General features: G+C 42.0%; 2 protein-coding genes across 2 annotated transcripts in view; one reads left to right on the forward strand and one right to left on the reverse strand.

Moving 5' to 3' along the window:
* Positions 1-857: 857 nt before the first annotated feature.
* itpka (inositol-trisphosphate 3-kinase A) lies at positions 858-14,336 on the forward strand. Its single transcript, XM_058614915.1, has 7 exons — positions 858-1,525; positions 7,481-7,577; positions 7,731-7,944; positions 9,391-9,595; positions 9,741-9,842; positions 10,271-10,342; positions 11,480-14,336. Exons 1-7 carry the CDS (start codon positions 1,106-1,108, stop codon positions 11,750-11,752), a joined length of 1,383 nt encoding a protein of 460 aa, XP_058470898.1. The 5' UTR covers positions 858-1,105; the 3' UTR covers positions 11,753-14,336.
* The window catches only part of ltk (leukocyte receptor tyrosine kinase), a 49,988-nt gene continuing 47,306 nt past the window's right edge, over positions 13,212-15,893 (reverse strand). Inside the window, exon 29 of the mRNA XM_058614913.1 lies at positions 13,212-15,884. Within this exon, the coding sequence (XP_058470896.1) occupies positions 14,835-15,884 (1,050 nt within the window). The 3' untranslated portion in view covers positions 13,212-14,834. The remainder of the gene's footprint in view (positions 15,885-15,893) is intronic.

The raw sequence follows: 15,893 nt of genomic DNA on the forward strand, positions 1-15,893 counted from the left end.
TGTACATTTCATCACTGGTATCAAAAGATGCTCCAGTATCTTACAAGTATATTACAGCGGATAATGTTGACTCTTGTATGTTGCAATGATGTTATTTACCTTAAGTCCAGCTGTCACGACAGCCCCACTGCACTAATGTCCACTTCAATAAGAAATGCCTTTGTGGTTGTAGTCTCACTGGAGAATATAGAGAAAAAACATAGTTCATACACCTTGTCCCTAAATTGTAAAACAATTGAAACTCATGTAAAATATAAATGTCTATGTTTCTGTCTATGTTTATTTATTTATATATTCATTTTATTTACATTTGGTTTTATTCTATTTTCATTTAAAGTGTGCAATCTATTTTGTCTTGATTATATTTTTTATTTCGTGTAGGCTTTTGTATATATTTTGGTTCATTGAAAATAAAACTTTTAATTCCATCAGGTTTTTGAGAACGTTCTCTAAAGGTTGTGTAATAATTAAATACGTGTTTAACTCTTGTATGTATACTTCTTTTTTTGACTGTACAAGTAAACGAATGACACAAAATGCACTACACAATAAACACACGTTTTATTTTGAAAAACCAAACGGTGTTTTTTAATTTCCGCAGATCAAACCTTGTTTGACAACATCATGTGTGTGTGTGTGTGTGTGTGTGTGTGCGCGCGTGTTGATTAAACTCGTTGTAAAGTTAGTATGAGGACAACAGCCTAACCGTCCTGTTGTTGTTGTTTTCAGTCAGGAAGTAAAGCGACATAATGCGGAAGATAATAAACCTTGTACAGTTGTATGCGCGCCATAGCTCGCGCGTGCGCGTGAAGCTGCGCGAAGCCACGCCACCAAGAGAGAGAGAGAGAGAGAGAGAGAGAGAGAGAGAGAGGGGTTCCCCTCACCTCACACACACACACACACACACAGAGCTGACAGAGTGTGTGAGTGCGAAGACGAGGACCACGTCGAGGAAGTGGCGCAAATTTCGTGTCTCATAAAGTCTCATAAAGTGCCTGCGAATTTTGTGAACTGTGTATAAGTGAAATGACCAGATTTAAGGACTGAAGTGCACAGAGATCTGCGCTCCGCTCTGTGCGCACTCACGGCGGGTTCTGGGTCTCCAATGCCTAAAGAGTACAGGAGAAAGACGTCCAAGGACTCCGGGCTCCCTGGGACTGGAGTAAACGAGGGGCTCCGCTCGGAGCGGAGGACAGTCGCGAAGTCTTCGCAGATCTGCGATGAGCTCCTTCAAAAAGCCGCTCAAGTCTCCCCTTCGTCCGCAACCGGGGAGCCGACTGTGATGGACGCGCGCCTGCCGGTACCGCAGGTTACCATCACCCCCGAGGGAGGCGGCTGCTCCCGGGAGATGCAGCAGGAGGACTGGGACGATGCGGTGGACGGCACGCTGAGGCGAAAACTGTCCAACTCGTCCATCTCGTCCACGGGCTCCTCTGTCGTGGAGTCCGAGGATGATTTACTGAGCGACAACGAGAGCAAAAGCAAAGGCATCGTCACTCTGGAGCATCTGGTGGACACTGGAGAGGTGAGTGAACAACACGACTCAACTGGAAGTATGTAACAAAGTACAAATACTTCTGTACTTTACTTTATTTATATTTCTTGCAACGTTTACTTTCACCCCAACTATCTTTGTCACTAGCAGAGCCAGGAATTGAACCCACAACCTTCCAGTTGATCAACAACTCGCCCTACCCCAGAGCCACCATGGCGCAATACTACCTCCCTTTTTTTTGTTACTTTTACTTCTAAAATCATTTTATATCAGATAATGATTTTTGATACTTAATTACAGTAAATGTCATATACTTGAAGAATTTTACTTAAGTAATATTATAAAAAGTGACTTCTACCAAAGTAATTTTCTGGCAAGATACTTGTACTTTTACTCTAGTATCACCTTGTAGGTACATTATACAAGACTGCAACTCACAGTGTTACATTTTACGTATACATACACGTGAAATTATTCAGAAGTAAATGAAATTACGAGGTTACAATGACGTCTTGTTCGAATCCCTTTAACTGTGCAACAAAAGGATGAGTTCATGAGTTGAACTTTGTGTTTAAGTTGTTGCATATTTTGTCGCTCCCTCTGTAAACTGCCTGACAGCAGAGCCGATCTGTCCATGTGATGCATTCATGGCACAAAAACACAGACACTCGAGCTTTTACAGCTTTTTACTGGGATTGTAGAAGCAGATATAATCTGTTTTGGAATGTTTTTAATCTATGTTTGATGTGGCTATCATCAAAGTTATTAGTTTAGTTCTCCCCTTGTGTTGTATTCTTGTATTTGCTTTTCATTTGCAAAAGAGAGAAGAAGGGAATAATAACAGTATTTTACATTCGTCTGTGTTTTTTTTAGTGGTTTTCCAGCCTTTGTCGTCAGATTAACTTCTGTGTCGAGGATGTTTTGCCGTGGGAAATTAGTCACCGCTATATGTGAGGAGATGTTTCTGTGTTCTCTGTGCCCCGTGTGTGTTATTTTCCAGATGTGGGACATTTTAGTTGCTGTTTTGACAACTAGAATGTACAGGGAAAGAGAGCGCACAGGAAATGTCATTTTCCTCCCTGGAATCAAATGATGTCACCTCGTGTTTAATGTGTTGTCGTCGCCGTAACGATTGCAGAGTGAAACCGACATGAAGGAGCTGCTCAAAGGCCAGATAACCTTTGTTGTGTGGTGAGAGTCGGAGTGCCGTGCTTCTGTTTCAATTGGCTGTGATATCCTTGAGGTCACATTGTGCACACTGAAGATAAGACATGTCGTGATGTAATATTTTAAGCACACACCGCGGCATCCTGTCGTTGTTTTCTTTCCCTCGCAACCCATGTTAAAACAGATCGACACGTCCTTAAATGTTATGTTTTGCTTGGCTGAGTCCTAACCTTTAACACGGCGCCTCCCTCCTTCAGCACACACCACTGGTGTTGAAGGATTGGCCTTTTGTTCAAGGACGCCGAGGTTCCAGCCCGTACCATTCCTCGTGTTACCGAACATGTACTTAAATGCATGCGGAGGTGGGAATTCTTAATATCGCCGTGAAAAAATTCAACTCTGACTCAGATTTGAAGAGAACACTGTGTGTGTGTGTGTGTGTGTGTGTGTGTGTGTGTGAGCCGTCACTCCACGTGAGTTGTGGGGAAGTTAAGCTGTGATCAGAGTGAGTCACCTCATAGTTTCAGCCCTCTCGTCCACAGCATAATCTGCTTTTTGTCTAAACTGTCATCGTGTTGGACATTCAATGGTGTGTCTGTGTATGTCTGTGTGTGTACAGTACCTCGCCATACTTGGTCTGTAGCTGTCACCGTCTTTGAAATAGACTGAGTACACATTGCATGTTTAGCCTTTGTGTGTGTATGGAAGAGAGATTGTGTGTATTGAACATAACACGATGAAAGCTTTTCCTAAATATTAGCTCTTTTAAACGCTCCGTTGGGCCTTGAAGCTCATCGCGGGGGAAAAAATGTTGTTTGTGTCACCTCTGAAAACAGGGCCTTTTCACGCAGCCCACACACACACCCACACATCCACACCCACACCATCGTATATTTGTTTTTTTCCGTGGTCACTTTGCCCATTTCAGCCTCGGCTTTTTTGAGTTTTTTAAGTGTGAAGCACTCGTGCGTCAGTATGTTTTTAGTGCCTTTGCTGGTTCACACTTAGAGCTTGGTTACGTAATTTGTTTCTGAATCATCCCTTATTCAAAATTCACAGTCACGGCTGTCCTCTCTAATTCAAGAGGACGTCCATGTGGTCGTCCGAAAAAGGCCTTAATTCGAGGCACTTTCTCTCAAGATTAAAGGGACAATCATTATTGTGGATTTTGGACAATTATCAGAGTTGGAAAGAGTACTGAAATATTCTACTCAAGTAAAAGTACTACTATTTTGCTAAAAAAAAATAAGTTTAAAAATTGTCTAAAAATGTTAGTTAAAGTAAAAAAGTAAAAAATGTACTGTAAAAGTTACTTAGTTACTTTTTTAACAAGATTGGGGTTCTTTCTTGTGTCGTGCAAAGTGGACAGGGGGACACACATCTCACATGAATTGTTTTTAATTAAAGGCAAAGCTTTACAAATTAAAGTGCAGTCAAAATAAAATATGTAAACACATAATGTGTCAGTCAAAATGGGTCAAGGGCACAAATGCTTTCACTTTCTCACTCACTTAATTAATTAATTAATTAACGCCAGTTCACCTGTCTTCATCATTCACATGTGCTCATCTTTCACCTGTCCTCATCATTCATTCACCTGTCTTCATCGTTCACTTGTCTTCCTCATCATTCACCTGTCCTCATTATTCACCTCTCCTCATCTTTCACCTGTCCTCATGGTTCACCTGTCCTATCATTCACCTGTCCTCATCATTCACCTGCACTCATCTTTCACCTGTCTTCATCGTTCACCTGTCCTCATTCATTCACCTTTGCTCATCTTTCACCTGTCCTCATCGTTCACCTGTCCTCATCATTCACCTGTGCTCATCATTCATCTGTCCTCATCATTCACCTGTGCTCATGGTTCACCTGTCCTCATCATTCACCTGTCCTCATGGTTCACCTGTCCTCATCTTTCACCTGTGTTCATCGTTCATCTGTCCTCATGGTTTACCTGTCCTCATCATTCACCTGTCCTCATCATTTACCTGTCCTCATCATTTACCTGTCATCATTCATTCAACTAACAAAACATATTTATTTCTCACAGATCTGCACAAATATCTCACCGTAATCATTTGAAATATGTTCTTCAATGAAAATGTGTGTTCAGTCAAAATAATCGCAATAAGATATTTATTCAAAATCGTTCAGCCATAATACCGACTTCATCATGTGTCAATCACCTGTAAAAAAACACCTAACATTATTGTAATAAACTGTTGGACAGGTGAACACCAGCAAACACACACATTTTTCTCTTTTATCCCTTTATTCATTGGTAGCTACCAGGATGTGAACAGGATTTAAAGGGAGGGGAAAATAAAAACGTGTTTCTGAAGCCTAGGCTTAATAAGACTTACGGACTTAAGCTTTAAATGCATGTGGATGTGGTAAATATACAGGACAGCAAAGAGGCCAGATTGAAATTAATCTGATAATCTTTCTGTTTACCTTCATCACTTCATAACGTCACATGAAAGGTCAGCATGAATAATGATCGGTCAACAAAACCACTCCGAGAAATTTACTTTACTAAATTTAGATTCTTCGTAGGCATATACTTGATAACACACTTGGTCCACACAGCCTATTTAAGACATGTACAGTACACACAAACAGACATAATGTGTTCTCTAGTTTATTACCCTAACTTAACTAGATGCCTAACAATAACCCTTAACTTAAACCAAATTTGAACCCTGAAAACAGGTTTTAACCCTGAAAAAGCCCCTTGAAGATGTTTTTTTGTCCTCTCAAAGCCACAGATACAATAACACACACCAAGAAGACCAATAGTGACTAATTAGCGTCATTATTATTTTGTGGCAGTGAACAAAACTGTATTTTGTGAGTTTGTGGAAACCGGTTGTTCCCTCCACAGAAGTCTGTTTACGCAGAAGCTTCATGTAAACATGTCACACACGTAATTACACACTGCCAGTCCCACAAGCTATTTCACCACTAAATGAGTACTTTTATTTTTTAAGTACAACATGTACTTGTTGTCCAGCGTTGTTCAGTGTTGCTTCATCTAAAAAAAACAACAACAATAGCTATCTAGCTAGCTATAAAAATAATCGCTAGCTAGCTAGTAAGCTAGATAGCTAGTTAGCTAGATACTACACATTCAATACTCCCAAGACACTTTCACACTCCCAAAATAAAAACAGTAAAATTGTTCAGCAGTGATTTGAACGCAGCTTATGAGACGAGATAAGAGTATTGTATGAAACCTCGCTATTTCACGCGGTGCCACTATTATTCCGAGTGTTATCAGTGCAAACTGATCGAGGCGCACGGAGTTTCAATAACATACATTTTCTGTGTCAGACTTTGTTTTGAGGATAAATATTGTTCCGTGTCCCTGTGTTTACATAATAGAGGAAACCGTTTCCATTCCTTCTCTCTGGAGGAGACAGTATATCTTCCCCCTTCATGTACTGTATGTGTATATAACATGATTTATACAGATTCAAATGATTGTAAATCACCACATGACTGGGCTGCATTAAGCGACAACACCACACCTGTAGCCATAAAGCACATGTTTGATATCATCAGTAAACATTAGCTGCAAAAAGCATATATGACTGGACATATACAGTAAGAGAGGCCTCGGACGACCGCTGCACAGTTCTGCTATTTGTGTGAATTTATTATCTGAGACACTTCAGCGCAAGCGGGGGCGCTTCACTGACACAAGAAGTCCCCGTTTCATTTCCTGTTTCAGTCAGAACTCACGGAATATAATGACCTCTCAAAAGGCCAAAGGGCAGGTTTAAGGGCATTTTAAGGGATTTTTCTTCCAGTAATCTTGGAATATTACTGGAATATAAAAATAGCAGCGTTAAAGTGTGTATTGAGATTTAGTCGCTGTTCTTGGACACAATAAAAACAGTCTTCAACATGTGAAGCACGAATGTATCACTGTGAAATTGGCAAGCTGTTACTGTGTTGGTATTAACCCTTAAACACCCATATGCAAAATGCATTTTACCAGAACAAAATGACAAATTACGGTCAAGTCGAGTTAGATTTTACAGTTTTTATTTCAATAAAAACACTGTAGTTGTACATGAAAAACAGATTTTGCATTTTCATTTTGAAATTTGAACAGTATAAAACACATTTTCCAATAGAAAACATTTATTATTTGTCTGTGTATGTGCCAAAACAGGCCAACAAACTGAAAACTATGTACTGCAGCAGTGATTTTTATCACTTGAAAGGACATTTTTGGATAAAATTTGCCTCTCTTCGCTCCGTTGGGGACAAAGGCGCTGATTCGCCAGCTTCCTGCATCGGCGTCAGTGAAATTACTGTAATAACCACATGTTGCAAGTTCTTAGCTTTTAGAAACTGGTGAAATATGTCCAATAGGCTTGGTGTTAAAGGGCTTAAAGGTCAAAGCAAGACCGAAAAAGCCAATCATTAAAAGAAAAATGACATTTTACTGTCAAGGAATAATAATTGACATATATGAAACAATAAATAATAAAGCATATGACAAACAAGGACAAGTAGACGTCGTGAAACTCAGAGTAAATTCATGCCCCTGATGATAAAAAAGTAGGTTTTTGAGAGTTTATTACACAAAGCTCGAGAGTCTGAACAGAGATGTAGCGCGCAGATATGAGTTTCCACAGAAATGGCATTTAACTGACCCAGATTGGAGGCCACACGCGGTGGAAAAACCCAAAAACGCTGGCATCAGACTTACTTGGGGGTAGATCACATTTGTCCTCAAACATTGTGGTGAATGACCAAGGTCATCCGTTGTGCTCACCTAGTTTTCTTGCGTGTCATCTGCAGAGCAAGCCTTGGTGGAAGTTAAAGACAATTGTTCACTGGCCGTTCAGCGCGACTCCGAGGAGGAAGGTGAACTGGGTTCAGCTCGCCGGGCATAAAGGTATGAGCCGTTCACTGAGGATCCTTCACCGAGGATCCTTGTTTTGTTTCTTTCCTCCCACATGTCCTCTAGTACAGTATATAAATCAGGACTAAAGTCAAATCCAGAGCTCACGTAAGTCCTGAATATTGATCATCTCTCGTCTGATCTCAGGTAACTTCAAAGCGGCAGACGAGGGCACCATTCTGAAGAAGTTCTCCGAAAACGAAGTGCAGTGCTTCGAGAAGCTGAGGAATGACGCGCTGCTCCCGTTTGTTCCCGGTTACCATGGCGTCGTGGAAAAAGACGGCGAGTGCTTCCTCCACATGACCGACCTGCTGGCTAACTTTGACTCACCCAACGTCATGGACTGTAAGATGGGAGTGAGGTAAGGGAGTTTTTTTTATATATCTTATAAGTTTTTATGTTTAAAACCTTCTGTTCAAACTGATAAATCATATTAGTGCAGACTGGGTGACAGTATGTTGCTGCCTGCTCTACAAGGGAACACCTGTTTCAACTGCACGCTCTATGCTTGGCTTCCTGCCACAGCAGACAGACAGGCAGCCTCACAAACACACACACTTACAAATACACATGTATACACATAAATGCACACATGAAAGTGTGCAGTGCATGCGCACCCTGCTGTGAAATCTAATTCCGACATGCACGTTCACAGGACACATGCATTAAACGTATAATAACGCAAGTTATTTTATTGTCTAATTAGCATCTGTTTGAGTATGTTTACCGAGGCTGCACACACACACACACACACACACACACGCTCGCTTGCTCAGGGTGTCCCTGGAGACTCCCCTTTGTCAAAAACACTCAACCGCAAAGCTGCAAAACCGCTAACTTGCACAAAGACACTTTGTCACTTTCACACAGTTGAAGCCTGCAACAGTGGAGTCTCCTCTCAGCTTCCCTGTTCAGCACGGAGGAAGTGGAACTCACAAACTGAAACTGAAATACACATCTGTTTGCACAGAATTGTCCAGTTTGAATACAGCGACTTATACACCGATACAGCAGCTGTGCAGCTCACTAATGTGTGTTTTTGTGCTTTTCTGCTCTTCACTTGTGCATGTTCACAAAATATGTAAACATGGGTCAAAGGTCACAAATGCTTTAACTTCACTCACTCACCTTAATTATAGCCAATTCACCTGTCCTCATCATTCATTCACCTGTCCTCATCGTTCACCTGTCCTTATTATTCAGTCACCTGTCCTCATCATTCATTCACCTGTCCTCATCGTTCACCTGTCCTTATTATTCATTCACCTGTCCTCATCACTCACCTGTCTTGATCGTTCACCTGTCCTCATCATTCATTCACCTGTCCTCATCGTTCACCTGTCCTCATCATTCATTCACCTGTCCTCATCATTCACCTGTCATCATTTATTCACCTGTCCTCATCATTCACCTGTCCTCTGTCCTCATCATCATTCATTCACCCGTCCTCATCATTCATTCACCTGTCCTCATCATTCATCTGTCTTCATCATTCATTCAACTGTCCTCATCACTCACCTGTCCTCATCATTCATTCACCTGTCCTCATCATCATTCACCTGTCCTCTGTCCTCATCATCATTCATTCACTCATCCTCATCATTCATTCACCTGTCTTCATCGTTCACCTGTCCTCATCATTCACCCGTCCTCTGTCCTCATCATTCATTCACTGCTATATATATATATATATATATATATATATATATATAATTTAACCTTGCTAAATATATATATATATATATATATATATAATTTAACCTTGCTAAATATATATATATATTTCCTGTTTTTCCTGTTGTTTCAGGACGTACCTGGAGGAGGAGCTTGTTCGAGCGCGAGAGCGGCCCAAGCCGAGGGAGGATCTGTACAACAAAATGGTGGAGGTGGATCACGAAGGGCCGACTCCCCAGGAGCATTCCCAACGCGGCGTCACCAAGCCTCGCTACATGCAGTGGAGGGAGACCATGAGCTCCTCCAACACCCTGGGCTTCAGGATAGAGGGGACAAAGGTGTGTACTGTTAGTATTCCATAATAGTGGGACACCAGGGAAGGCGGGTTCATGAGCAGGAGGATTAGCAAGAATTTAATAACCACAGATGTGTTGTGTAGAACATGACGTATCTTCGTGTATTCATGTCTTCATCCCTCTGTAGAAATGGGACGGCACGTGTCGAACGGACTTCAAGAAAACGAGATCGAAGCAGGACGTCGTCCACGTGTTCCAGGACTTTGTCGGAGAGAACGTCAGCATCATAGTACGTGGCACACTGTGTACAGTACATGTGATGCGTAGTATTCGGATACACTAATACGCCGCTTACGGCGATCTCGCCTCAGGCGTTGACCCGAGTGACCACACCAACTACAAACACGCCTGTTGACTGAGCCGTCACATTTGTTTTCATTGTTTGGACATATTTAAATATTTCTTTACATATGGCACTTGCATTTATTAAAGGTCACGGCTCGTCTAATGATAAATGAAAACAGTCGCTCTGTTTGAACTGCAACAGTAAGCCGGGGTAATTCCATCCACACAGCACAAAGCAAACACTCGGGGGCGTAATGCTGTTTGAGTTCTCCGCGGTGGTGGCATTTCCCACATATACAGAACCTTGTGTCTACACCCAGGCTAATGTTGTATCTACATCCTTAACTGTTGTTTTTCTTTCTTGAAACGCAGAAGACTTACCTGAGCAGACTGTCGGAGATCCAACAGGCGCTGAAGACCTCCGAGTTCTTCAAGCGACACGAGGTGATGAGTCATCGGAAGATGAAGAGTAAATGAAAGCAAAAACAAAATAGGCAGTGTAAAACTTCAGGGCTGTACAAGGAGATCAAGCTAAAAAACACACAGATGGTATTTTATTCAATTCATTCAATTGTGGTGTAAACTAGAAGTAGCGTGTGTGTGTGTGTGTATCTTCCACCTCCTCTTTCCAAAGAAAGGAGGAGGAGGAAGCCCAGAGTGCAGGTGTTTGTAGTCCACTCATGGTGAGCCAATCTCCTTTAAATGAGCCACTCACAGTGTGACACCTGGTTGCTGACATCCACCTGAGAGACTGACAGACACGCCCACACCACACTCACACAGGAAGTGCCAAACGAACCCAAAACATGCAACCTAGGGTCAAAAATGGCTTGAAAACAACAGATTTGCAATCAATTTGTTGGCACACTGACGTGAACGAAACATAATCCAGCCACCTTCTTTCCGTTTGCCGTCCCCCATTTCCTGCCACGATCTGTCTAATCTAACAAAGCCTTTAAAATACCGCCAAAATACTTTATTTAGGATTAGCAGAGTGATAAATTGATGCTTTGAATGTGTTTATCCGGTTGGGGTTTGACTGAACAAAGACCAAATAAACTTTACTTTTAGCCGTAGATTTCAACCATTCATCAATGATTTTTGTCAGTTTATTTGTAATTTTTATAAAAATGATGATACCCACAGCGAGCTATAATCTTTTACATATTTGTAGCGTTTGAAAATGCGGTTTTTAATCCGAGACTGACGGCAGGGGGGGGGGCGTGGCTACTTCCGCCATCACACACTAATCTGGCCTACCTGCTCGAGTAGGGACCAGAATCCAGAGTGTTTGTACAGAACATTAACGTAAAAGCTCCGATAACATGTAGAGAAGTGATATTTTCACCATTTTGGTGGTAGTTTAACGACATATTTGCACATAAACAGAGCTAGCTTAGCAGCAGTCCTCCACCCTCTCACTCCCTCTAAAGTTTTAACTCATATGTTTGGTGTGAAGACAAGAAACGCTGCATTAGCTCGACGGGATCTTGGTGCGTGGTTGAGATTTACTTTTGTCGTTCTCCGTCTAACATAATAGAAATGCACATCCTAATGCAGAATCTTCCTCATTATTTATAGGTGATTGGCAGCTCGCTCCTCTTCATCCACGATCACACAGGTAGCGCACAGGTCTGGATTATTGACTTTGGGAAAACCACCGCTTTACCGGAGGGCCAGGTGTTGAACCACGACATTCCCTGGCAGGAAGGCAACAGGGAGGACGGTTACCTGTGGGGACTGGAAAACCTCATGCATACACTGGAGTCCGTAAGCGACAACGCAACCGGTGAACAAACCTGTTGCTTGGATACCAAAGAAAATAGTCAGACTATAAATGCAGCTGGCCAGTGACCTTTGACTTATAAATGCATGCAAGGAGCTCTGGCTTTTACCATTTCACGCTGAACATTGGGTTTTAAGAGGAGCAGATAACATTTCACCAGTTTGAGCAGATTAACTGACACTAACTCCCTCTTCCTAAAAAATGAACAGAAGTGAAAGCGTGGCCTTTGTGCATGTCCATTTAAGGGATGGGGTTTTATTGTGAAAGAGGGAAGAAGAGTCACAAACTCACTCGTCTGACTTGGTACCGTCAGTGTAACATCAGGTGTGATGTTTCTCAGTCGGAAACTCTCGCGGACTTTACGATCACGTTCGCTTTGTTCAACCGTCACATTTATATTTCTATCATTGGTTTTTATTCAGTGTGTAAAATGTCTTCACTTCGCATCAAATCTCAAACGTCTGATTAGCGGGATGATTCATGATTCAGCTCATGCCTCGAGTGCGCTTGGAGAGGTTTTCTTTTTGGGATAATGCAAAAAAAAAAAAAAGACATCAATGCATACAATCAGGTGGTTTTACACTTTAAAGAATTAAGTTTAATTATTTTATCTTAAATCGTTGCCAAATTGAAATCCTTTCCCCTACATGTTACACACTGGAGCTTTGTAAATATTCTCATAATGTAATATAATGAGAGACGTGGTGTACTAATGAGATTAATGAAGATGTACGTGGAATTAAAAAGGGGGACAATACAAGTATTTCTTTTTACAAATGTTCAACAGTAAAACACTATATTAGGGTCTCTTACTGAACCTCTGCCTTTCCTGTGTGTAACGGATAAAACTTACACCGATGAGATGAAGATATACTGATTTATTTGGGGCACAGGTAGGTTAGAATAAAGTGTGAGAGACTGTATATTGCATAGAATGTCTTACACTGTCGGTGGAGGCGGAACACCCACGGCAACTTAAGGAATACAGGAAAATAAAACTTTGAACTTTGACTGCAAAATAAAAACACACAAGGCCTTAAAAAAACGACCACTGTAAGCAAGAAAAGGGTTTTTTTTCCCTCTATAAAAGAAACTACGCAGAAATCAATACTTGTAAGTGGCACAAATCTCTCACAAATTGAACTATGCTTTTAGTAAAGACGTCCAAGTGGACTGTTGAGCAACTATGAAACACATCAGCAAGCCTGAGAATAAAAAAAAACAACATACAGCGAGCTAACTGAACCATTATATATATATACACTATATGGCAATGTTCATTTAACATTTTAAAAAATAAACTATCAACATGTTTGTGGAGTACAACGATTTAAGTGATTAAATAAGAATAACCTGAACGTATAAATACTTAAACATAAACAACCGAATCTTTCATTAACATAGCATCGGCACGTTTGCTATTTCAAAGCTCACATCCTCTCGCTGAGTAAACAACTACATCAGCATATATGCGGTGTAGTGCATCGAATGGCAGTGATCAACTACAAGTACACATTCATCACAAACAATAAAAAAAGTCAAATGAATGACAAGACGGCTACAAATAGGTTAGTCCATTGTCACAGGCGAGTATAAAAATAGCGATAGCAATAATTTCACAGCTTGCACGGTCATTGTCAAAGTCTATTTTTGTAAATTAATGAAACCCCATTCAGTCCAAGTAAATATTGTTACATGGGAGACGAAAATAATCTAAAACATGCAAATTAAGTCAAATTAAATGTATGTAGTTTGGGGGGAAACTCGACTTTTTTCCTTCTTTTTTTTCTCTTACAAATATTCAAACACATCATCCACACAGAGATTTTAAACCACAACAAGGGAGACAAGAGTCAAAAAATACTCAACGCCTAAAAAAATTGTTAAACAATATAATTGCTTTCATTCTTATGGAGTTAAATGAAAAGAATGATATACCACCACCCTGTCTGTACACACACTATATGGCTAGCACAGCTAGCATTCCATGTAGCTTAGCACAACAACTAAAAACACGGTACACACCTTGTTAACCCCCCAAGTTTTAGTTTTTGTCGAACAAAAGGACAGAATAACGTTTCAATTCATGAATTAATGTGCCTTTAAAAGGTGCTGGTACATATTTTGCTACTGGTTCCATTTATGTCTCGTCTTTTCTTATGCTAATCAAAGTGACCGCTAGCTGTAGCTTTCGTAGTCACAGTACAGACGCGAGAGGGTTTTTTTTCCCCGACTTCTCAGGAATGCGACGCATCAAAACTGAATAAACAACGGACACAGACATCAGAATATTGTTTTGTAGCTTACCACTTCAACATGTTCAACCAGAAGCCAATGGACCGAAGAGGAGCGATAAAGGCGTCTATTTACGTCCGTTAATCAACCTCGTCTTCAGTAGAAATCCAAAAAGATGAGGCACAGTATTCTCAGGAAACATGTTATTGCAGTAGTTTGGGAGGATGTGTTTTCACATTATTTGGGTTGAAAGCAAACCAGTATTGCATAACTAGCTCTACAAGCTCCTGATGTATGCCTAAAAATCCTCGTACTATATTTCCACAATCAAAAGAAGGTTTCATTATTTCCTACAAAAGTAATTTTTCTGACTTTTCTCTGCTGTCATAAAGGTTTCTATTAAATCACATTCTTGGAGATTCTCTTCTAGTGAGTGGTTATTTTTGTTTTGTTTCTGTACACTCAACACAACAAATTCCAAACAATGATTTACAATAATGCATAATACACGACTATCGACGCTGCAAGAACACAACAAAAGAAACAGAGTCAAACTAAAAGCAGTTACGTATGGTCGCCTGCACCAACAGCGTGGCCATTGAGGAAGTGCAGGGCTGTGTTTTCCAGTGTTTCAGCTTCAGTGTTTAGCTACCGGTGTATCAGAAGCCAAGGGGAAATAGTCAAGCACTGGCTCCGTGTGTCACAGTGCAGAGGGTGTTTATGTGCGTGTCAAGTTAATAAGTGTGTTTTCCAGCATTCCGGGAGCTCTAATAATATCACGTGATGTCTCTGAGACTGGGTCGGAGCCCTTGTGGGTCATGCTTTTTGTTCTCGAAATACAGAGCTCGAATATTAGTTTTGTGAGGACATTTCGGTTTAATGAACCTAAAATCCCTGTTGCAGTGAGCCGCTTTCTTAGATTGGGGTAACGCTGAGGTCTTCGGAAAGAGAAAAGCCGGAGTCTCTGTCACGCGTGGGTTTCTCAGCTTTGGCGTGTCTCTTTACATCTTCGTGTCCGTAGCTGGCGTGGCGCTTCAGCAGCAGTTTTGGCATACAAGATAACGGGGTTTGGAGGCCTGTTGCTAATCCCAGGCCAGGCCCTGAGGAGACGCTCGGGGCCGAGGCGGTGTTCGTGGCGGCTTCAGAGGCTCTGGACATAACCAGGGGCAGGCTCTCTGCCTCGTAGCTTTGCTCATCATAGGCGTAGTTGACGTTGCCACAGGGGAAACTCTGAAGCTTTGCCAGGTCCATGCCAGCCTTTGTGGTCCCACCGGCTGGGGTCTTATGTGTGGACGCACTCTGTGCAGCTTGAGGCTGGAAGGAATGGGATTGAGTCGAGGTAGTGCAGAGGCTGGAAGGGCTGAGGTGGGTGCTGCTGGTACTGTTGCACCCAGCCTCATTGCTATCTAAGGTTATGTGGCAGGGTGTGTTGGTGGTGGTGGAGGAGTCGGAGCTTGAGAGTGGCATGGACTGAGTGTGAGCCAGTGTTTTCTTCCCTCTGAGGTTTTCCAAGACCCAGGAGCCATACGTGGGGTTCCACAGATTCTTAGTCTTGTTCTTCAGCCTCTGGCTCCCCGTGGAGGAGCTGTTTCTTGAGCAGGGTCTGTGGTGTGGAGGCTCCGGGTAGAGCCAGTGACTCCCTGCTCCTGTCAAACCAGGGACCGGAACAGGCTCCGCCCAGGATGGCTGCAGCGCCTCACGGCAGGACGTCACTTTGTGGTGGACAGGCGGGATTCTCTGGAGGAGTAGACGAGGTTTGGTGGGCTGTGGGGGCAGGGGCGCAGGTCGTAGGTCCAGAGAGGGAAGTCCGAGCTGGGAGGAGGAATCCTGAGAAACTGGGTGGGACACCAGGAGTGGAGTGAGGCTGGTGGAGGTGTGATCAGAGGGACGGATGACTGTGCCACCGTCATCCTCTGTGTTGGGACTATATTCCACTGGTAGTGGTGTGTTGATGACATCAGGGTCCTGATTAAA

The sequence above is a fragment of the Solea solea genome, chromosome 18 (genome assembly GCF_958295425.1).
Source record: "Solea solea chromosome 18, fSolSol10.1, whole genome shotgun sequence".
Taxonomy (NCBI): Eukaryota; Metazoa; Chordata; class Actinopteri; order Pleuronectiformes; family Soleidae; genus Solea; species Solea solea.

Bases quoted from the DNA above. Each gene is read 5' to 3' on its own strand.
- itpka (XM_058614915.1), top strand. From the start codon at position 1,106: ATGCCTAAAGAGTACAGGAGAAAGACGTCCAAGGACTCCGGGCTCCCT. The intron at 1,526-7,480 runs GTGAGTGAACAA...TGTCATCTGCAG, and splicing joins ATCTGGTGGACACTGGAGAG to AGCAAGCCTTGGTGGAAGTT. The intron at 9,596-9,740 runs GTGTGTACTGTT...ATCCCTCTGTAG, and splicing joins TCAGGATAGAGGGGACAAAG to AAATGGGACGGCACGTGTCG.